Raw genomic sequence first — 24,074 nt, 5'->3', positions numbered from 1 at the left:
GCTAGAACAAAATATCCTTTTGATGCCATTTAAAATTGTGGTACATGCATGTGTCTCACATCTGGTTTTGATTTTAGCAACTCTTTTTTTCACATGGGCTCTGAAGCAGCATAACTAGCCAAGGACATATGGAGAATCCCTACAGTTTTTAGCTCATAGATCATTTATTTCTAGTAAATCAAAATCTGCAAGTGTCATTGCATTCATCTTGTCTTCTCTGTGAGACAGTCAGATAATATTGATTTATTATTTAGTTTTGACCATACATGATATTTTCACCTAAAAATATTGTTTTTGGCAAGCTAGATCTAGTAACTTCTTGAGTACAGAATTAGCATTCAATTATAAATTTTTTAAGTTTCCAAAGAAGCAAATGGTTTTGAATATAGGATATTTGATGTTAATGAAAATAAAAGTCCCCTTTAGTGTTCATGCTGAAAGAAATGGTATGTATTGAGTTAATTTTTTTTTAAAGTAGCTTAGCAAAGACTGCAGCCCAGTAATGAGAACAAATGCTGAATTATTTCTGTAATGTAGTCTTCTCAAGTTTTAACCAATTGCATCTGGTAATTCTCCACTCCCAGTGGAGAGTGGGGATTCTGGTAATTCTTTGGTATAGGTGCAGTTACACGCTTTATCTTGAGGTTGTTCCAAGGATCTCTGCAGTTTTACTTGGCTAAACATCAGCAGAGACAACCTAGACAAGAGCTTCGGTGTCCCTGTTCCACCAGTCAACCTGAGGCCAGCTTTGCTCTTGAATCTGTACTGATGGTCTTTCTCAGCTCAGCCCAGAGCCTTTATTAGCAGCAGTTGTCATGCAGATTTTTTGCAACACTTAAAATAGTGCTTGGTCAAACCTTCACTCAAGTCATAAGATAATTTTTTGTGTGTTTGGGAGTATCATAAAATTTTATGCACTTTTGGTAGTCTTCCTAATATTGGAAGATGATTGTAACTAGCTAGATCTTTCAGATATTTACCTCATGGTAAATTGAAGACCAGAACCTAATAGTCCTGTCTCAGCTAAAAAGACAAGTTATGATTTCCATCCTCTGAGATTTCTTTCTTAAAGTCTTTTCAGGGGACTAGGGATGTGGCTCAAGCGGTAGCGAGCTTACCTGGCATGCATGCAGCCCAGGTTCGATCCTCAGCATCATATACAAACAAAGATGTTGTGTCTGCCGAAAGCTAAAAAATAAATATTAAAAAATTTTTTTAAAAAAGTCTTTTCAGAAAAATATTCTCCAAAAAGTTAAGGGTTTTAGTTTGTTTTGCACTTGATTGAGGAAATAATTTTATCACGTAAAGAAATGATTCGGTCTGGGGTTGTGGCTCAGTGGTGGAGTGCTCATCTTGCATGTGTTAGGCACTTAGTTCAATCCTCAACACCACATAAAAATAAATAAAATAAAGGTATTAAAAAAAGAAGAAATGATTCTATGAGAAATCTGTCTTTCCCTGTGATTTATCCTACTCCAAGTACACTTTTACTACATAAAGCTACAACCAAAGACCAAAGGCAGGTGTTCTCATATAACTTTTAAGAACCTAGGTTTTGAGATATAGTAGAAAAGTTATTAGAATTTAACATTTTTTAAAAAGAACTCTTAAATTAAAAGCATAGCTATTTAGTGCTGGACAGCTGTCCCAGGTAAACTATTGTAGTTTTTTCTGTGCATCATTTTCTGGAAAAAGGTATAGGCAAATATTGATAGTTCTGTGACTTTCCATATCCAAACTAGTTAATGGTTTTGTTTGTAGAGTTATAGAACTTCTGAGTATGGCTACTCCTCAGCCCCTGAAAAACACCCAGACTCTTTTTCAGGCACAGTGACTCTCTTTTCCTCCCTTCTACTCTTTCCCATCCCTGGTGAAGAGCCAACCAGCTTCACCCTCTCTGTAATGCGCAGTACAGGATTTTTCCCACCATTTCCCTGGTTCACTGCTCAGACGTTTTATTTTATTCTTGAAAAGATTTTTTAGCTAAGTTGGGTGAGTGCTTCAGACTCTTTTTCATATTCTTTTTTTTAATCAAATTCATATTCTTTATCATAAAATTTGTCATTCTCTTTTGTGCCTTTAGTTTTTTCTGATTTTTTTTCCCTTAACCCCAAGGGAAGTGAGTTCAGATCAGCTGTGGGTTGAATTTTTTACTGCATAAAAGAATAGCTAACATCTACTAAATGGGAATACTTTTTCTAATAGCAAGAAAAGTAACAAACAGCCAATGAACCTATGGTTTATATTCTGCTAGCAATGATTTAAGGCTGCAATGTGATTTATTTATTTTTGTAATAGTTCATGATGGTAACTAAGAGAAATAGGCCTTCTGGTGTATGTTCAATTTTTTTCAGTTGCTATTTCTCTAAGGAAAAGACAAATTTAGACTTATTCTCTTTTTCAGAAAAGAGGTGATGATTTTGAAACTGTCTCCTTCTGGCTCTCTAACACATGCCGATTTTTGCACTGTTTGAAGCAGTACAGTGGAGAAGAGGTGAGAAAATCTTGCTTATAAAACCAGCATGCTTTTCTTTCTTATTGTTTTTAAGGAAAAATTTTAAAGTGAAAAATATTTAAACATATGTTAATTCCAAAACTCAAATTCAAAGATGGCTTGGGAATTCATCTTTTTGTTTAATGTTCATTACCTACCAAACAGTGAATTGAGGAATGACATCGTTTCTTCACTGTTAGAGTTTAAATTATGACAAAGCACAGCAAAAAATAAAATAAACCTCAGTCAATGAATATTATCATAAATGAATCTTTTTGCCAGTACATTGAAGCGAACTGTCAAGAGCTAATATTGGAATACTGAATTATTTAGAAATTTGTCAGTTTTGGCTTGCTACTAGTGATCGGGGACAAAATATAACCTAAGATAATGTGTATTTTGTTTTTTGTTTGTGGTATAGGGATTGAACCCAGGGCGCTTTATCACTGAACTACATCCTTAGCCTTTCTTATTTTTTATTTTGAGACAGGATTTCATTAGGTTGCCTAGGCCTCCATTAATTGCTGAGACTAGCCTTGAACTCCCAATCCTCCTGCCTCCACCTCCCAATCACTGGGATTATAGGCATGTGCCACCATGCCCTGCTCTCATGTGTCTTTTGATCTGTGTAAAAATCTATATTACTTTTGTTTGTACTGATGTGTTCTTTAGTTGTTTGATAAACTTCAAAATATTTTAAATTATGTAAAATAATAATTTTTATTAATAATTAATTTAAATATCTATATTAATACATTTTATTATTTAGTATATATCTGACAGCACTCAGTATATTTATGTTATTTAATTTTTATAACATATTTGCATGGTAGGAATTAAAAACCCAGTTTTACAGATGAAAAAAACTGAAATGTTGCCTAAGTCTGGGATTCTGGGACAGCCTACCTCTTCAAGCCTGTACCCCTAGCCCACTGTCCTCTACACCTCCCCATCCTTTGCAGAAGGGCAGGCAGAAAAACTGACCAGAAACACCCAGAGGCAGAGGACTGTCCTCACAAATGATGGCAAATATAAAGATGAGCAAGACACCTGAGAACATGGAACTGACATAAGAATCCCAAGAAAGTGCTGGGCATGTTGATGCATGCCTGTAATCCCAGCAGCTCGGAGGCTGAGACAGGAAGATCACAAGTTCAAAGCCAGCCTTAGCAATTTAGCAAGGCCCTAAGCAACTCAGTGAGACCCTACCTCTAAATAAAAAATATACAAAATAGGGCTGGAGATATGGCTCAGTGGTTGAGTACCCCTGAGTTCAATCCCCGGTACCCACCTACAGAAAGGCCATTAACTATGTCCTGTCCATCTCCACTTTTAGACCATGTCCTTAAATTAGTTATCGGAAGGCAGATAAGAATCCATCAAGTAAACAATTGCCTTTATTAAGCAATATCAAGTGAGCAGCATGTTCGGATGCAAAAATAACTACAAAAACTACCTGCTTGTATAGTTAACTTTTCTTTTTAACAGCTACCACCAAAACATTTCATTCTAATCTCTGACTAAAAATAATGTGGATACCATGAAATATAATGAAAGGAAAATTTTTGTTATTTACCAGTCTCTGTAGAAATTGGTCTATTTCAAGATTATAGAGGCCCTATGGGTGTAGTGTTTATGAATAGGACTGTATTTAGTGAGCTGAAGTTAAGAAATTAGTACTTTAAAATAATTCAGTGTTTAGCAGTAAACCTACTATTTCATAAATGAAACCGCATTCATTTTTTTTAGTTAAATTCCCCCACTTATTTCATTGACATTGCTATTAGAACGGCTTAAATGCTGGGTTGCCAAATGTATCTATTATTCAAAAGCTTGTAAGAAGTGGAAGGAAGAAATGATAAAAGCAAACAAGCACACACCAGCAACTGAATGATTATCCTGGCATTTTTGTGGGGGATAAATGGAAACCCTTGGGAGAGAGAAGAAAGAGCATAAAGATGCTCACCAAACTGGAGATAGTGAGGCAGACAGAAGAGATGCTTGACCTCCTGTGTATTATTAACTTTTCTTTATGACTCTAGGGCTTCATGAAGCATAATACCTCTCGCCAAAATGAACACTGCCTCACCAATTTTGACCTGGCTGAGTATCGGCAGGTGCTGAGTGACTTGGCCATTCAGATTTACCAACAGCTTGTACGGGTATTAGAGAACATCCTTCAACCAATGATTGGTAAGGCCAGCACATCACTGAACATCACAGTCTGTCTATCTCATCAATAAGTGACTGCCAGTGGCACATATTTCAGGGCATAAATTAATGTGGAGGAATCCCAGAACTCCAGCCATGGCTACCTGGCATACCACAGAAATTCATTTTCCACATGATCAAAACAGCAGATCTGGAACCCATTCTTAATGTGTAATGCTTTTATCTTCTTATTGTCATATTCCTTATAACCAGAAATAGACCTTATCTCTTGTTCAGTTTTCCATAATGCTTCAAACTTTGGACTATGGCGCTACTACACAGGGCTTCCTAGGGGCCCTCACCTAAAAACAAGGAGGCTGAGGAAGGTCTGAACTTTGCCTAATAATCTACAGTGAAATGACTGAGAAGGTACTATGTCAACAAGAACATGACCCATAGGTTTGTCTCAGACACTCCAAGCTGAGTTGTACATCTGGACATTTTAAAGGCAATTTGGCTTAAGGTGGTTTCTCAGCTGAGTTGCTGGTGTGTGTGTGTGTGTGTGTGAGATATGCTTATGTATATTCAGCTCAATGTGTGATTCCATGTACCTCTCTTTATCAATGTGTACTCATTCTGGGTGTTTATTTATATATTGTACTATCTGTGTTTCTTTGGAATGTGTAGCAGGTTGGAACAGAATTTAGGAGTCAAGCTACTAGTTTTGAATGCATTTAAAGTTTAAAAAATTTTTTTTTCAAGTTACCAACACTGTTATCTTCATGCAGATTATCAGCAGACTCTTAAGGCTACTTCTAGCTACCTACTCTTTCTTTCTCCACCCATGTGTTTTTTCATATTTCCACAATTTTTTTTTTTATTTCCCTTCTAAGGACTCATAGTATTCTATTGTTTTTTGTAGGCCCACAATTAACCAGAGACTAAAAGGTTAAGGAAGCCATGCCAGATGGCAGTTGTTTCTTCTATTGTCTACTAAAAGGTCAACCTGGCCAAAATAAAGGAGGTAACAGAGACAAAGGTCAGCTTTAGCAAATCTTTCTTCTAGTTTTGCTTGTTTGTATTGGTTGGCTGAACAAGAAGTTTGCCTCTAAGATGTCCCACTCTAAATAACTGCTTCCATCTCCCAGGCATTTAATAGCAGTGACCTCCCCCCTAAAAAAAAAAAAATTGTCAGGGTGAGTTTCTGAGAAGCTGAGTTTAGCACAAAGAGGTAAAAATGAACCAGGAATGATCTTTGCTTTCAAGGGGTTACTGGACAGGGAGTGGACATCTCAGAAGTATCCTAAGGGAGGCATCAGCCAGATGCTCTGAGAGCGCAGTAGGGGAGCAGCATGCCACAAACCAAAAGAATGCTGAGACTAGCTCAAGGTCTCATTGCTATTGTGGGAAACCCAGGTCAAGGAAGGACCCAGCTCTCCACCCCACTCAAACTGCCTCTCTCAGGTCTCCTCCAAGACTATTTCTAAGTGTCACATTTTTCTTACTGTTTTATTGCCTCTGAGACTCAAATATGAAGAATGCTTATCTTTTTTATTAGTTTATTATAGATATATGTAATATTGTGGTTCATTTTTCATTATTATACAAGCATAGAATATAATTTGCTCCAATTCAATCCTTAGTACCTCCCCATTACCTCTCCTCCTTCCTCTCTGTCTCTCTGTTCCTTCCCTCTACAGTACTGATCTTTCCTTTTAAACTAGTGCATTGTGGATATACATAAATGTGAAATTCACTGGGGTGTATTCATATGTGTTCATAGAAAAGTTTGATCAGATTCATTCCACCATTCTTTCCTTTTCCTGTCTCTCCTCCCTCCCTTCCTCTATTTCACTGATCTATCTTCTATTTTCATGGGATTCACACCCCTTTATCTTTTTTTTCCCCCTTATTTTGGTCTAGCTTTCCCATATGAGAGAAAACATTCAAAACTTGACTTTCTGAGTCTGTCTTATTTCAGTTAGCATTTGACGGTCTCCAGTTCTATCCATTTACCAGCAAATGCCATAATTTCATTCTTTATGGCTAAGTGAAGTACCATTGTGAATATATAGCACATTTTTTCATTCATTTGCCTGTTGACAATCACCTGTGTTGGTTGGATACTGTGAATTGTGCTGCTATAAACATTGATGTTGTTGCATCCCCTATAGCTTGCTGATTTTAGATCCTTTGGGTAAATACTGAGGGATCAGATAGTTGGGTCATATGGAGGTTCCATTTCTAGTTTTTTGAGGAATTTCCATACTTCTTTCCAGAATGGTTTACTAATTTGCAATCCTTCCAATAATATTGGTGAGTACTCCCCACATCTTCACCAACATTTATTATTATTTGTATTTTTAATAATTTCCAAGAAATGCTTATCTTAACACTAACCTCTCAAAAACCCACCCAAGATGCCATAGCTTCTCCTATCACAAGGCTACTACTTCTTACTTTAGAAACTACATCATTAAGGATACTTACTTTATTTTATTTTGAATTTTAAAGTATTTTGATATTTATTTTCATTTTCAATGTTAAATTTGAATGCATATAAATATATATATAGGTTTCATCAATATGTACTCATATTTACAAAATATATATTCATAGGACTCACAATTTACTCTTCCTTCTTTCAGGTCTTGTATGTATATGTATGTTTTCACACATAATTTCAAATATACATTCTTATGAATATTCATATTTCCTCATATTAATCTTAATTCTATAACACTAACCCTAGCTCAAGACAAAATTTGATATTACCCTTTCCATACCTCTCTATCTAAACCTAATGTGACTTAAATCCATGTACACAAATATGAATTTTAAAGTGTATTTTGACTTGTTTTTTATTTTTTTAATTTATTCTAATTTGTTATATATGACAGCAGAATGCATTTCAATTCATAGTACACATATAGAACACAATTTTTCATGTCTCTGGTTGTACACAAAGTAGAGTCACGTCATTCATGTCTTCATACATGTACTTAGAGTAATCATGTCCATCTCATTACACCATCTTTCCGACCCTCCTGCCCCCTCTCTTCCCCTCCCTCCATTTTGGCCTATCTAAAGTTCCTCCATTCTCCCATACTCACCCCACCATTCCCATTATGGGTCAGCATCCCCCATCAGATAAAACATTTGGTATTTGATATTTGGTTTTTTGGGATTGGCTTACTTCACTTTGCATGATATTCTCCAACTCCATCCTTTTACCTGCAAATGCCATGATTTTATTCTTTTTAATTCCTGAATAGTATTCCATTGTGTATATACCACAGTTTCTTTATCCACTTATCTACTGAAGGGCATCTAGGTTGGTTCCACAATTTAGCTATTGTGAATTGTGCTGCTATAAACACTGATGTGACTGCATCACTATGTATGCTGTTTTTAAGTCCTTTGAGTCTAAACCGAGGACTAGGATAGCTGGGTCAAATGGTGGTTCCATTCCAGGTTTTCAAAGGAAGCTCCATACTGCTTTCCATATTGGTTGCACCAATTTGCAATCCCACCAGCAATATATGAGTGTACCTTTTTCCCCACATCCTCACCAACACTTATTGTTGTTTGTATTCTTAATAGCTGCCATTCTGAGTGGAGTGAGATGAAATCTTAGAGTAGTTTTGATTTACATTTCTCTAATTGCTAGAGATGTTGAACATTTTTTCATATATTTGGTGATTGATTGTATATCATCTTCTAAGAAGTGACTGTTCAGCTCTGTGGCCCATTTATTGATTGCATTACTTGTTTTTTTTTGTTTTTGTTTTTGTTTTTGTTTTTGTTTTTTGGTGTTAAGATTTTTGAGTTCTTATATATCCTGGAGATTAGTGCTCTATCTGATATGTGTGTGGTAAAAATTTGCTCCCATTCTGTAGGCTCTCTATTCACCTCAATAATTATTACTTTTGCTGAGAAGAAGCTTTTTAGTTTGAATCCATTCCATTTATTGATTCTTGATTTTATTTCTTGCAATATAAGAGTCTCATTAAGGAAGTTGGGGCCTAATCCAACATAATGAAGATTTAGGCCTACTTTTTCTTCTATTAGTTGCAGGGTCTCTGGTTTAATTCTTAGGTTCTTGATCCACTTTGAGTTGAGTTTTGTGCATAGTGAGATATAGGGTTTTATTTCATTTTGTTGCTTATGGATTTCCAATTTTCCTAGCACCATTTGTTGAAGAAACTGTTCTTTCTCCAATATGTTTTTGACACCTTTGACTAATATGAGATTACTGTAATTATGTGAGTTTGTCTCTATGTCCTCTATTCTGTACCATTGGTCTACAAGTGTATCTTGATGCCAGTACCATGCCGTTTTTGTTTCTATTGCTCTATAGTATAATTTAAGGTCTGGTACAATGATGCCACCTGTTTAACTCTTCTTGCTAAGGATTGCTTTAGCTCTTCTGGGTCTCTTATCTTTCCAGATGAATTTCATGACTACTTTTTCTATTTCTATGAAAAATGTCATTTGCATTTTGATTGGAATTGCATTAAATCTGTATAGTGCTTTTAATAGTATGGTCATTTTGACAATATTAATTCTGCCTATCCAAAAAACAAGGGAGTTCTTTCTATCTTCTGAGGTTGTCTTTAATTTCTTTCTTTAGCACTCTGTAGTTTTCATTGTAAAGGTCTTTCACCTCTTTTTTGATTCCCAAGTTTTGTTTTGTTTTGTTTTTGAGGCTATCGTAAATGGGGTAGTTTTCTTAGTTTCTCTTTCAGAGGTTTTGTCACCAATGTACAGAAATTCCTTTGGTTTAGGGGTGTTGATTTTATATCCTGCTACTGTGCTGAATTCATTTATTATTTCTACTGGTTTTTTGGTGGAATTTTTTGGATCATCTAGGTATAGAATCATATTGTCAGCAAATAGTTTAATTTCTTTCATCTGTCAAATTGCTCTGGCTGGAGTTTCAAGAACTGTGTTAAATAGAAGGGGGAAAAAAGGCATCCCTGTCTTGTTTTTAGAGGGAATACTTTCAGTTTTTCTCCATTTAGAGTGATCTTGGCTTGGTGCTTAGCATAGAAAGCTTTTACAATGTAGAGATATGTTCCTGTTATCCCTAGTTTTTTTAGTGTTTTGAATATGAAGGGATGCTGTATTTTGTCGAATGTTTTTTTCTGTATCTATTGAGATGATCATATGATTCTTAATTTTATTTAAGTCTATTGATATGATGAATTACATTTATTGATTTCTGTATGTTGAACCAACCTTGCATCCCTGGGATGAACCCCACTTGATTGTGATGCACTATCTTTTTGATATTTTTTTATTCGATTTGACAGAATTTTATTGAGAATTTTTACATCTATGTTCATTAGAGATATTGGTCTGAAGTTTTCTTTCTTTGATGTGTCTTTGCCTGGTTTTGGAATCAGGGTGATAGTGGGCTCATAGAATGAGTTTGGAGGTATTCCCTCTTTTTCTATTTCATGAAATAATTTGAGGAGTATTGATATTAGTTCTTCTTTGAAGGTTTGTAGAACTCAGCTGTGTATCCCTCTGGTCCTGGACTTTTCTTGGTTTATAGGCTTCTGGTGGCATCTTTTATTTCATTGCTTGCAACTGATCTGTTTAACTTGTATAAATCATTCTGATTCCATTTGGGCAAATCATATAACTCTAGAAATTTGTCAATGCCTTCAATATTTTCTATTTTATTGAAGTACAAGTTTTTAAAATAATTTCTAATTATCTTCTGTATTTCTGTTGTGTCTGTCATGATATTTCCTTTTTCATCATAGATGTTAGTAATTTGAGTTTTCTCTTTCCTTCTTTTCGTTAGCATGTCTAAGGGTTTATCAATTTTACTTATTTCTTCAAAGAACCAACTTTTTGTTCATTTTTTCAAAGAACCAACTTTTATTTTGTCAATTTTTTCAATTGTTTCTTTTGTTTCAATTTCATTGATTACAGCTCTGATTTTAATTATTTTCTGTCTTATATTGCTTTTGGTGTTGATTTGTTTTTCTTTTTCTAGGGCTTTGAGATGTAATGTTAGGTCATTTATTTGTTGACTTTTTCTTCTTTTAAGAAATGAACTCCATACAATGAAATTTCCTCTTACTACTACCTTCATAATGTTCCAGAGATTTCATATGTTGTATCAGTGTTCTCATTTACCTCTAAGAATTTTTTAATCTCCTCTTTGTTGTCTTTTGCAACCTATTATTCATTCAATAGCTTATTAGTTAGTGTCCAGGTGTTGGAGTAGCTTCTATTTTTTATTTTATCATTGATTTATAATTTCATTCCATTATGATCTGATAGGATTCATGGTAGTATCTATTTTTTTATATATGCTAAGAGTTGCTTTGTGGCTTAATATATGGTTTGTTTAGAGAAGGATCCATGTGCTGCTGAGAAGAAAGTATATTCACTTGTTGATGGATGAAATATTCTATATATGTCTATTAGGTCTAAATTATTGATTGTATTACTGAGTTCTATAGTTTCTTTGTTTAACTTTTGTTTGGAAGATCTATCCAGTGGTGAAAGAGGTGTGTTAAAGTCACCCAGAATTATTGTATTGTGGTCTATTTGACTCTTGAACTTGAGAAGAATTTGTTTGATGAACTTAGATCCTCCATTGTTGGGGCTTATATATTTATAATAGTTATTTATATCTTATTGATGTATGGTTCCCTTAAGCAGTAAAGAAGTGCCCTCTTTATCCTTTTTGACTTACTTTGGCTTAAAGTCTACTTTATTTGATATGAGGATGGAAACCCCCACTTGTTTCCACAGTCCATGTAAATGGTATGATTTTTCCCAACCTTTCACCTTCAGTCTGTGTATGTCTTTTCCTATGAGATGAGTCTCTTGAAGGCAGCATATTGTTTTTTGTTTTTTGTTTTATAAATCCAATCTGCCAGTAGGTATCTTTTGATTGTGAGTTTGGCCATGAACACTCAGGGTTATTATTGAGACATGATTTGTATTACGGGTCATATTTATTTATTTTTGGTATTTACTTTGACTTGGTTTCTCCTTTGATTGGTATTTCTTTTAGAGTAATACCTCCCTTTTCATTATTGTTTTTCATTTCCTCTTCATGGAATATTTTGTTAAGGATGTTCTGTAGTGCAGGCTTTTAACTTGTTAACTTTTGTTTCTTATGGAAGGTTTTTAGTTCATTATCAAATCTGAAGCTTAATTTTGCTGGATATGAGATTCTTGGTTGGCATCCATTTTCTTTCAGAGCTTGGTATATGTTGTTCCAAGATCTTCTAGCTTTCAGAGTCTGGCTTGAAAAATCTGCAGATATCCTAATTGATTTCTCCCATATGTAATCTGATTCCTTTCTTTTGTGACTTTTATTTATTTATTTATTTTTATATTTATTTTTTTTAGTTTTCGGCGGACACAACATCTTTGTTGGTATGTGGTGCTGAGGATCGAACCCGGGCCACACGCATGCCAGGTGAGCGTGCTACCGCTTGAGCCACATCCCCAGCCCCTCTCTTGTGACTTTTAAAATTCTCTCCTTGGACTGAGGTTGTGGCTCTGTAGTGGAGCACTTGCCTAGCACTTGTGAGGCCCTGGGATCGATCCTCAGCACCACATAAAAATAAATAAAATAAAAGTATTGTGTCCAACTACAACTAAAAAAATAAAATCAAAAAATATATATATTATAAAATTCTCTCCTTATTCTCTCTGTTAGGCATTTTCATTATAATGTGCCCTGGTGTGGATCTATTGTGATTTTGTACATTTGGTATCCTATAAGCCTCTTGTATTTGATTTTCCAATTCATTCTTCATGTTTGGAAAATTTTCTGATACTATTTCATGGAATAGATTGTTCATTCCTTTGGCTTATAACTCTGTCTTCCTCTATCCCAATAATTCTTAAATTTGGTCTTTTTATATTATCCTGTAATTCTTGAATGTTCTGCTCATGGTTTCTTACCATCTTCACTGTGTGATCAACATTCTTTTCAATATTATATATTTTATCTTTATTGTCTGAAGTCTTGTCTTCCAAGTAGACTAATCTGTTGGTGATGATTTCAGTTGAGCTTTTAATTTGGTTTATTGTTTCTTTCATTTCAAAGTTTCTGGGTTGTTTTTTTCAGAACTTCTATTTCTTTATTGAAGTAATCTTTTGCTTCCTGTATTTGCTTATGTAGCTCTTTATGGAAATGATCTTTTGCTGCCTATATTTACTCTCTTATATCATCCTTTATTTCACAGAACATTTTAATTATGTACATCATGAACTCCTTCTCTGTCACTTCTTCTGCTGTGCTGGCCATGGATTCTAATATGTAACATCTTGGTTTGTTTTGGGCACTTTCTCCCCTTGTTTTTTCATTTTGTTCATGTGTTTTCCCTTTTAGCACAGCGGATCCTGGGTGTTATAGTTTTTACCCTATAAGTTTATAGTGCCCCTGTAGGGTTCCAAAACCTTTCCTTTAAGGGGAGAACAATGTGAACAGATCCCAATACAAACAATATACAACCTTAAACCAAATAGCTGCTATAAAGATGTTTACAGTTTTGTCACATTATAAAGAAATAGTAAGTTCAATTATTGTCTACATATAAACAGAAGATTTGCAAAAGGGTCTACAGTTTCTGGTGGTGGACAAAGAACCTGGAGTAAGGTATAGGATGAGATGTTGAGGGGGTAGGAAGTGAAGAAATAGAGTTATTAGATATTACAAAGTGTGAAAGAGGAATCTAAAGAAGTTGGTTAATATCAGGAGAAGAGAGAGAAAGTGATTTAGGGGAGACAAGTAAGTGGGAAGACAGTAGAGTACAAAACAAACAAACATAAATATTAAGAAAAATAAAAAATGAAAAAATTGGAGATAAATAATATACAACACCATTGTAATATACTATTCAGACATCCTAGTCCTCATTGGCCTAATTCATGAAAGTATTTGTTTTCACAAATGTTGGTGATGTGAGGGCAGGAAAAGAGAGAACGAGAGAAAAAAAACTATATCAAAGGAAGATACAAGGATTGTTTTTGTTGGAGATCAGTATCTTTTCTGCTTCCCTTCTCATACAATAGGTGGGGTTGTCTGTTTGCTGGTATGTCCACCCTCAGGATGGTGAAGGTTGTTAGGGTGGAAGCATTGGTCTTGGGGCATAGCTCCTAGAGGTGGGGTATAGCAATTGCTGGTCCATGATGGGAGACTGCACCCCAGGGATCTCCCTTGGGGGCCACTTATGTGATATGGGCACCTGGTTTTATCTCTTATATCGCCTGTAGGCCTTGCAATTCCTGATCTCTAATTTAGTCTCTAAACTGTATCTCGCTCACCCGCTCCCTTTCTACATCCCAGTGGGGAACCTTTCTCTCTGGAGGTCTTGTAGGCTGCGTTCTGGGGGCTGTGCACCTGTCTCGGAGAGATGTTTTGTATTGGGCAGTTCAGGACCCAGTTTTGTGAGCTATGGACCAGTCGCATAGCCACAAGCACTGTGCCAGGTTAGGGGCTGCTGGGGAGAGGGTGGGGAGTTGGGGACTTTTGGTACCTTGATATTGCTTCTAAGCCCCAGCCAGTGTTCCAAGCTGGGTGTTGTCCCAAATAAAGATGGCAACAAAGGTATCTGAAGATGGAGGCTTTCAGGGATGGGCTCTCAGGTCGGGTGGAGCCCAGTGGTGGTGATAAGAGATGTAGCTCTGTGGCATGCAGTGTTGTGGATGGGGCTGTCTCTGGACCCAGTATGGAGTCCCCAGGTGCAGGCTACCACATGTAGGGGACTATGGCAGTTGTTGCAGTGCCCCAAGATGGAGGCAACTGGGGAGCCCCATGTTGGTAGATGGGGGTCCATATGGGAGGGGCAGCTGGAGTTCCTGCACATGGGCTGTGACAGGGTGTCCTGCGTGGGAGTTGTGACTGAGATTCCTGCTTAGGTGCATGGCCAGGAGTCCTGCACGGGTGCTAATGCTGGTGATCCTACTCAGGCATTGGGAGATCAGGCGTGGACGAGTGGCCAGGAGTCCTGTGCTGAGGCCTGGGGACATGTGCAGGCACCGCGGCCATGATTCCTGCATGGGAACGTCTGTCAGGGGTCCTGTAAACACTCACAGAGAAATAGTATTCCCACTACTTGAATCCCAGATCCCAGAGTGACACAGAATGCAGCCTCCCTCTAGTCTTCCATCTTGGATCCCCTTATTTTATTTTTTAAAAATATTTTTTAATTGTGAATGGACCTTTTTATTATTTATTTATTTATTTATATGTGGTGCTGAGGATTGAACCCAGGGCCTCACATGCTAGACAAGTGCTATACCACTGAATCATAACCCAGCCCCAAGAGTATTTACTTTTATGGTAAATTTACATTTAAGAATTATTCCTTCATTAAAATTTAAAATCCAGAAGCCCTTTCCTTGAAGTCCCTTTTCTCTCTTTTTTTTATAATTTTAATTTTTGCAGTACTGGAATCATTCAACCCAGGACCTCAAACATGCTTGGCAAGTGCTTTACCACTGAGTTATAAACCCTTTTTTTCTTTCCACACCCCCCTCTTTTTTTTTGGCAGTGTCTTGCTATGTTGCTGAGGCAGGTCTCAAATTGTGATACTCTTGCCTCAGTCTCCCAGTTAGCTAGGATTATAGGTGTGCACAACTATGCTTGGCTTCCTTTTCCCTCTATTTGGATTCTCAGATAATTTTCCCAAATTGAATGTGTAAGTGCATGTGCACATAACATATTTGTGCACATGAAACACGTTGCCTTTCAGAACTTCTAATAATTGAAATACTCCTACAGTCTCAGGCATGCTGGAGCATGAAACAATTCAGGGTGTGTCCGGGGTGAAGCCCACGGGGCTAAGAAAGCGAACCTCCAGTATTGCGGATGAAGGCACCTACACACTGGACTCCATCCTCCGACAGCTCAACTCATTCCACTCAGTCATGTGTCAGCACGGCATGGACCCAGAACTGATCAAGCAGGTGGTCAAGCAGATGTTTTACATTGTGGGGGCCATCACCCTGAACAACCTCCTCCTGCGTAAGGACATGTGCTCCTGGAGTAAAGGCATGCAGATCAGGTGAGCAAGTGGCAGCACCTGTGACAGCTTCTTTTTGCTGCCCAACTGACCTGACAGGGTGGGGGACACTGATGACTTGTTTCCAGTACATGCACCTGATTTGGTTGCCACGTAGCCAAGCAGCAAGGGACTTTCTGTGTTGCCTGGCAGTTACTGCTCCTTGTCAGTGCCTTGCCGGCACATTCTTCTCATTGCTTGATGGGAAACACCTTGCTCCACTGTGAAGCTAACTTGTTTGAAGACAGAGAGATGATGAAAAAATACACAAAGATGAGGTAGCTGCTTCCTCTCCTCTTGTGTGTGTTTTAATTATGCAATAAGAAAATACTATAGTGAAGATTTCTAATGCTCTTGGAAATATATTTTGGAAAAATACCCTTTGTACCTAAGGCAACAAAAACAGACGTAATACATCTTTTACTAACACTTGAAATATACCCCCCATATTTTAATAAAAGGTATACTCACTTTTATACCCAACTACTCTTCAGCGTATGCTCTTTTTTGTAATAGACCTGATATTTTTTGCAAATATTTATTTTTAAATGGCCAAAATATTCACTGAGAGGAAGAAAAAGAATTTTTCTTTCAAAAATATTTAGTAACTCTCAAGAAACTTCAGTGTTTGTTTTCAGTTTTCCACTGGCTCACATCTACTCAGAATTGATATTAAGATAATGCCTTCTGTTCAGGGAGTAGTGGACCTTCTTTCTCTATAAGTTTTGCTTACAAATGTGAAGTCACTCACTGTAATATCAGAATGCCTCCTGTTTGTCTGGTTACTATGTTATGACTGTGTATTTTTGTTTATTTTAATCTTAGTGTGAGATCCACTGTCATTTATCTGACCACCTCCTGAAACCATAGCATCTATGTGATCTGTTCGTCTCTTTCCAATATGAGTCTTTGTCCCTTCCAAGTATTCTCCCTTGCCCTTCTCTTTTTCCATCCCTAGGCTTCCTCAGGACATCATCCCCGTTGCCCAAACCCTTCCCTGAAGAGGCTTGAGCATAGGCATATATAAGGGGAGAGGGGATCTGGTTATTCAGTTACCCAATTTGGAGTCGACCTTTAAGAAAGAGAGTACATCAAGAATTATCAAGTCTCACTCTGTACAAGGAACTCATCTCTGAACTTGTGAGAGAAGCTAGAAAGTGCTTTCTGGGCAGTTGTCTAATAAGGATAGAGCTATAATATGTATTCTGTTTTGTTTATTAGCAAGTTCTATAACTTTTGCTATAATAACTTCATTTCCATGTTCCATTAAAGAGAATTTTATTCTCTTGTCATTTTATCTTACATAATTATGATTATAAACCTCATGACTATAATGATAAACTTTTAAGCATAGCTGATTAGATTTTAGAAAATTGAACAAAAATACTGCCTGTCATTTTAACTGACAAGGCCACACACAAAAAATTAAGACACTTATGACAGCATTCAGCAAATTTGCATTTTATCTTTCATCCTCTCTTTTTTTGGCATAGGTACAATGTCAGTCAACTAGAAGAATGGCTACGTGACAAGAATCTGATGAACAGTGGGGCAAAAGAAACCCTGGAACCACTCATTCAAGCTGCTCAGCTTTTGCAAGTAAAAAAGAAAACAGATGATGATGCAGAAGCCATTTGTTCCATGTGCAATGCTTTAACTACTGCCCAGGTAAAGCAAGTTTCCTTGTCATGAAATAATATCAGTCATCACAGGTGACCTTTGGAGAATAAAGAAATCTTCTGTCATTGCGCTTGTCTCTGCACTGACCTCATCTGTGATAGAGAAGATGTATCTCTACAGATCTTGAAGAAAGGAGATTTTTTCAGAAATTTATACATTTCAGTGCTAATTACAGACATCTATAGTCAAAAGTCAGCAAATATTGAGTGCCTTCAGTGTTCTGCACATGTTCCAGACCCTATAACCAAGAACAAAACAAAGTCCCTGCTGTAATGGAATATCATTCTCTTATATTCCACAAAATTGGTTTCATCACTATTTAATAATTGATTCTTTAGGTTTCTCCTTTTTAAGACAGATAATTCTTACTCCTTCAGTTATAGAAATGACTAAGTGAGCCTCCCATCTCAAGGCATCATACTTAGTATTGGAGAAAATACTTCAATAAATAATGAAAATTTTCTGCCTTCAGGGAGTTTACAGTTTAGGAAGGAAGACACAGATGCACCAAGTTGACTCTAGCAAATTAGGGGTTCTAGCAAATTCTATAGTAAAGTCTGTAGTAAGTGCTGAGGGACAATAGCTGACTTCAGGGAGGTCCCTTTAAGCTGGGCACTACATTGAAGGAAGTGGGAACATGGGAAGGGTATTTGAGGACAATGGCAAAAACATGAGGCCTTTAGGCATCAGCATGAACATACCCATTTTTCTTTTGCCTGGTTATTTTCTGTGCTGACTCAAACTTTCTTGATGTTCATCACATATCTTATGGCACAGACATCTTCAGTTGCAGCCAGTATAATTAAACTCACTTAGTAGATAGTTGGAATCAAGATTTGTAGCTTCCTAATGTGGAATTCATATTTACAAAAATTCTTGCTAAGAATAAAGAGGAACCACACCACTGAATAACGGTCTTGAGATTTGTTCCCCCTTTCTGCTACATTTGGAAAGTAAAAGTGCATTGAGGAAAGCCTGACTTCATAGAAGTTTGATGTCATCCAACTTTTAAAAAATGTACTCTAAAACTTAAATATGTCTTAAGCACATATTTCACAGAGTAAGGTAGACCTATGATTCATTAAAATTTAACAAATTTTATTTAACAAAGTGATCCTACTTCTTAAAGTTCTAAGAGTTGCCTCTTAGGGGCTGATTCCTGATTCATTTTGTCATCTACAACCTGATACACATGTCTGCTTTCTCAGTCACATCTCTCTGGTGCTTTATGTATTCTTTACCTATAGATCAGCACGGTCTGGAATTTGTTATTTTCAGTTTAATGAATTTAAATTTAAATAGCCACATGTGCCTAGTGACCACCCATGGCAAAGCTTTAAAAAAATACCTTGAAAATGAAAATATCTTTCTATTTTACATGGCAGTTATTTGTGTATAGGGGTGGGATGTACTGGCAATCAAATCCATGGCCTTGTACATGCAAGCGAGCACTCTACCACTGAGCTTCAACCCAACCCCAGTGATTTGCTTTTGTTAAAAAAGAGATATGATCATTTTATAAAAGGAATTAATTTGACATTTTTTAAAGACCTCATACCCTTTAATTAATTGGCTAATTTCTTTAGAGGACTTTGTTGTTATTCATGTTTTTAAAAATACAATTCAAACCAGGTGCTGTGGTGCATGCCTATAATTCCAGTGGCTTGGGAGGCTGAGGCAAGAGGATCACAAGTTCAAAGCCAGCCTCAGTAACACTTGGCAAGGTCCTAAGCAATTCAGTGAGACCTTGTCTCTAAATAAAATATTAAAACAGGACTGGGGATGTGGCTCAGTGGTTAAGCCCCCCAGTGTTTAATACCCCATACCAAAAAGCAAAGAAACAAAAATACCATTTAAAAGAAATAATATTTAATTATGTTATTTTTTTTAATTAATTTTTATTGTTGGTTGTTCAAAACATTACATAGTTCTTGATATATCATATTTCACACTTTGATTCAAGTGGGATATGAACTCCCATTTTTACCCCGTATACAGATTGCAGAATCACATCAGTTGCACAACCATTGATTTACATATTGCCATTCTGGTGTCTGTTGTATTCTGCTGCCTTTCCTATCCTCTACTATCCCCCCTCCTCCCTCCCCTCCCCTCTTCTCTCTCTACCCCCTCTACTGTAATTCATTTCTCCCCTTTATATTTTTCCCCCTTTCCCCTCACTTCCTCTTGTATGTAATTTTGTATACCCCTGAGGGTCTCCTTCCATTTACATGCAATTTCCCTTCTCTCTCCCTTTCCCTCCCACCTCTCATCCCTGTTTAAAGTTCATCTTCTTCTCATGCTCTTCGTCCCTACTCTGTTCTTAGTTACTCTCCTTATATCAAAGAAGACATTTGGCATTTGTTTTTAAGGGATTGGCTAGCTTCACTTAGCATAATCTGCTCTAATGCCATCCATTTCCCTGCAAATTCTATGATTTTGTCATTTTTTAATGCAGAGTAATACTCCATTGTGTATAAATGCCACATTTTTTTTATCCATTCGTCTATTGAAGGGCATCTAGGTTGGTTCCACAGTCTTGCTATTGTGAATTGTGCTGCTATGAACATGAATGTAGCAGTGTCTCTATAGTGTGCTCTTTTTAGGTCTTTAGGGAATAGACCGAGTAGGGGAATAGCTGGATCAAATGGTGGTTCCATTCCGAGCTTTCCAAGAAATCTCCATACTGCTTTCCAAATTGGCCGCACCAATTTGCAGTCCCACCAGCAATGTACAAGAGTACCCTTTTCCCCACATCCTCGCCAGCACTTGTTGTTGTTTGACTTCCTAATGGCTGCCAATCTTACTGGAGTGAGATGGTATCTTAGGGTGGTTTTGATTTGCATTTCTCTGACTGCTAGAGATGGTGAGCATTTTTTCATGTACTTGTTGATTGATTGTATGTCCTCCTCTGAGAAATGTCTGTTCAGGTCCTTGGCCCATTTGTTGATTGGGTTATTTGTTATCTTATTGTCTAATTTTTTTAGTTCTTTGTATATTCTGGATATTAGGGCTCTGTCTGAAGTATGAGGAGTAAAGATTTGTTCTCAGGACGTAGGCTCCCTATTTACCTCTCTTATTGTTTCTTTTGCTGAGAAAAAACTTTTTAGTTTGAGTAAGTCCCATTTGTTGATTCTAGTTATTAACTGTTGTGCTGTGGGTGTCCTATTGAGGAATTTGGAGCCCGACCCCACAGTATGTAGATCATAGCCAACTTTTTCTTCTATCAGACGCCATGTCTCTGATTTGATATCAAGTTCCTTGATCCACTTTGAGTTAACTTTTGTGCATGGCGAGAGAAAGGGATTCAGTTTCATTTTGTTGCATATGGATTTCCAGTTTTCCCAACACCATTTGTTGAAGATGCTATCCTTCCTCCATTGCATGCTTTTAGCCCCTTTATCAAATATAAGATAGTTGTAATTTTGTGGATTGGTTTCTGTGTCCTCTATTCTGTACCATTGGTCCACCCGCCTGTTTTGGTACCAGTACCATGCTGATTTTTAATGTGGCCAGATATATATTTTTATGTGAAGAGAGAAAATTGTAGACTATTATTAATAAAACAAACCAATTTGCATAAAAAATAGCATTTTCCAGAATATATATATAACATTGCTCAGGAAATGGTTAATAGCTGCTACTTTGGGAGACTGGAAGGATAGGAATAAGAACACTTTCATTTTTTTGCATTATGGTTTTTGAATAGTTTTCTAAATTTATATTGCTTCTTAAAATACTATACAAATATTACATTAATAATTCTGATAGAAATTCAAATAACAAAAGTAAATGTGCCTTCCTTCTTCCCTCTTATCATAACTCACTCCCAAGTTGAAAACTACACACAGAAACTTTAAGTTTTCTAGATTATGAATATCAAGTGTATATTTCATAATATGCCAAAAACTTTGATCTTTTCATTTCTCATAGATTGTCAAAGTGTTGAATTTGTATACTCCAGTTAATGAGTTCGAAGAAAGAGTCTCCGTCTCATTTATTCGTACTATACAGGTAAGAGCCCTCAGTTTTCTTTTTCTTTAGCTCACCAACATAAGCTTCTAAGTGTTTGAAGGTTAATGTGTTTTTATCTTTTATTATATTATCTTATTTTAAAATAACTTTTTAACTATTTTGATAACAGTTTATTGAGTCAATGAAGTGATTTTAAAACAAACATTCTTCATTAATTGAGGATTTTGGGGGTAGAAATTTTGGCAGAAAAAAACTATCTTACAGATTCTGATGCCCTGTTCATCTTTTTTTCTTAATCTTCTCAGATGCGTTTACGAGATAGGAAAGACTCGCCTCAGCTGCTCATGGATGCTAAACACATCTTTCCTGTCACCTTTCCTTTTAACCCATCCTCCCTCGCACTAGAAACCATCCAGATTCCAGCTAGCCTGGGCCTGGGATTCATTTCACGGGTCTGAAAGTGATGTCCAGGCAAACAATAACAGTATACTCCTTGTCTGGATAAGAACCATTATTTCCAGTAAGCTACTGAAAAAAATACATTTTTAAAGAGAAAGTACTGATTATCTCTCAAACAAGAAGATATTAACTGGAAATCTCCCTAGAGGCTTTCATCATCTTGGAAGAAAGATAGGCTCCTTTGTGCCATGTTACCTTTAAAGCAACACTCATTCCTGCTCAGCTGGTATCCTGAGTTTACATGCCACTGGATGATGGAAGGGAGAAAGAAAAGAAAGGAAGGCAAATGTGTCAACATTTATTTTAAATCCTTAGCACTGCATTTAGTGGTATAGAAAACATAAATTCCATATGCATAGGCTGTTGTTAGGAAGACAACAACAAAGAATGATCTCTGTGCTAAACAGAATTGAAAGAAAAATCACCATTGAATACATATCAGTTTAGGAATTAGTTATGTTGATATTATCAAACTGGATCTAATAAACTGGCAATATGTAAAGTAGTTGGTCAAGTAAATTCCTTATTTGTGTCACTATGATATAGAGCTATTAAAAGAATGTTGGTTTGCTATATAACATAGATGTTCATTTGTACTGTAGCTTACTGAGCATTTTAAATTGCTGCTACATAGTATCTCCTTAAAATGTAGATGATACTCTTATTAGGCACTACAACAATAAGCTTCTATTTTATCAACTCTGTTTACAATTCAATCAGATCAGTTTTAACTGGATTATATGCAAATATCTACAGATTCACCTGCACAAGTAGCAGACACTGGAAAATCATGTAATATGACAAAATGCTTGACATTTAGGGGTAGGAATAGACAAATTGTCTATTGTTGATGTCACTGTTTATTCAGGATGTATTACATTGACATGCTCATTAATTTTCTCTGGGTGGATATTACATCAGGGTACAGTGTTTTGTAAAGTGACTTTATTTTAGTTCCCAGATCTGATTCTTGTAGTATATATTTTCAACTTTGACAGGTTTTCTTTCTTCTTAATTCACTAAGAATCAATCTCAATCTCTATGTAGAAAGGATTGTCAGAATTTTCATGATTCAGGTCTTGAAACTTTGATTAGCCTATAAATTATGCAAAAGAAGGTGTATAATAAATATTATGATTCAGGTTTTTTAGACTTTGCAACTTCTATAAATGTTCTCAGATACCACTAGATACTTTAAAAAGCATCATATTAGAAATACCTTAAGAAGACTTATATAAAAAATATATGAAGATTGTGGAATTTTATAGAGAATTTGGTTCAGTAAGACTCAAATTCTATAGGTTTTCAATCTGAAATTTTAATTAAACAATTCTCCAGTTTTTCTAGAAATATTAGTAAAATAAATCCTTCAGGTTGTACAAAAATAAATTACTAGCTTTCATCAGAAATTCTGGTTCTTAATTATAATTATAATCATAGATTTATGTAATTTAACTGTTAGATGGTCTATAAAAATGACATATCTTATTAAAAATATGTGCAATATTATTTATGGAAGTCAAACAGTTGCAAATCAGTGATAAAGATTGTATTAAAAGATATCATCTATTAACTTATTTGAGCCTCAATTTCCTTGTTTATAAAATAGAAGGGTTGGACAGCTGATTCTTAAGATCTCTTCCATATCTAAAATTCTCTCCTTTCAGCACTTAGATCCTAGAGAAAAAAAGCCACAATTTAGTCCATCCTCTCTTGGAAAGACCAGTGTGTAGTGCCTGTCATTTCCTTAGGATTAATAAAATGCAAACTCACAAGTTTATGTAGCTGTAACCTTTCTTAAATGTACATGATTTATGCACATGTGCATTTCAAAAGGCCCATGCTTTTAGAAAGCCCTATTATATTGTTTTATTTGAAAGTAATTTAAATTTTATTACATCATGTACTGCTTTATTCAGTTTTAAAACATTTATTTTCAACATGAACCTCCCAATTCTAATCTAATCATATTATGTTTTCCTGATTGTCAATGTGGTTTCAATAAACAATTAACTCTTCTAGCCATTTAGCTAGTGCTAAATGTGTCAGAGTCTAACAGCACAAGTGTGACATGGGCAGGGGAGTTGCCAAGAAAGTACAATCATGGTGCAGGCTGTCCACCTTAGCCCTGGCAGTCCTCCCTGGTCCTCTCCCAGCTTGATCCTATGTGGCATGACCCATGTACACCACACTTTATTCTGTATTCAAGATCACATGGTAGCTCCCACTTTCATTGCTGCCTTTTTCCTTACTCCTGGCATTTCATG

The 24,074-nt window shown here is 36.2% G+C and overlaps 1 protein-coding gene across 4 annotated transcripts in view; it reads left to right on the top strand.

Moving 5' to 3' along the window:
- Nucleotides 1-23,086, top strand: part of Myo5a (myosin VA) — a 211,086-nt gene extending 188,000 nt beyond the window's left edge. For all 4 annotated transcript variants that reach the window (XM_076850802.2, XM_076850801.2, XM_076850800.2 and 1 more), the window contains 6 exons: nucleotides 2,405-2,494; nucleotides 4,537-4,687; nucleotides 15,414-15,696; nucleotides 17,187-17,361; nucleotides 21,307-21,387; nucleotides 21,654-23,086. In XM_076850802.2, coding sequence (XP_076706917.2) covers nucleotides 2,405-2,494; nucleotides 4,537-4,687; nucleotides 15,414-15,696; nucleotides 17,187-17,361; nucleotides 21,307-21,387; nucleotides 21,654-21,806 — 933 coding nt within the window. In that variant the 3' untranslated portion in view covers nucleotides 21,807-23,086. The remainder of the gene's footprint in view (nucleotides 1-2,404; nucleotides 2,495-4,536; nucleotides 4,688-15,413; nucleotides 15,697-17,186; nucleotides 17,362-21,306; nucleotides 21,388-21,653) is intronic.
- Nucleotides 23,087-24,074: the final 988 nt, after the last annotated feature.

The sequence above is a fragment of the Callospermophilus lateralis genome, chromosome 3, assembly GCF_048772815.1.
Source record: "Callospermophilus lateralis isolate mCalLat2 chromosome 3, mCalLat2.hap1, whole genome shotgun sequence".
Classification (NCBI taxonomy): Eukaryota; Metazoa; Chordata; class Mammalia; order Rodentia; family Sciuridae; genus Callospermophilus; species Callospermophilus lateralis.
Note: the sequence above shows the minus strand (reverse complement) of the source record. Positions and strands in the feature narration are given on the sequence as shown.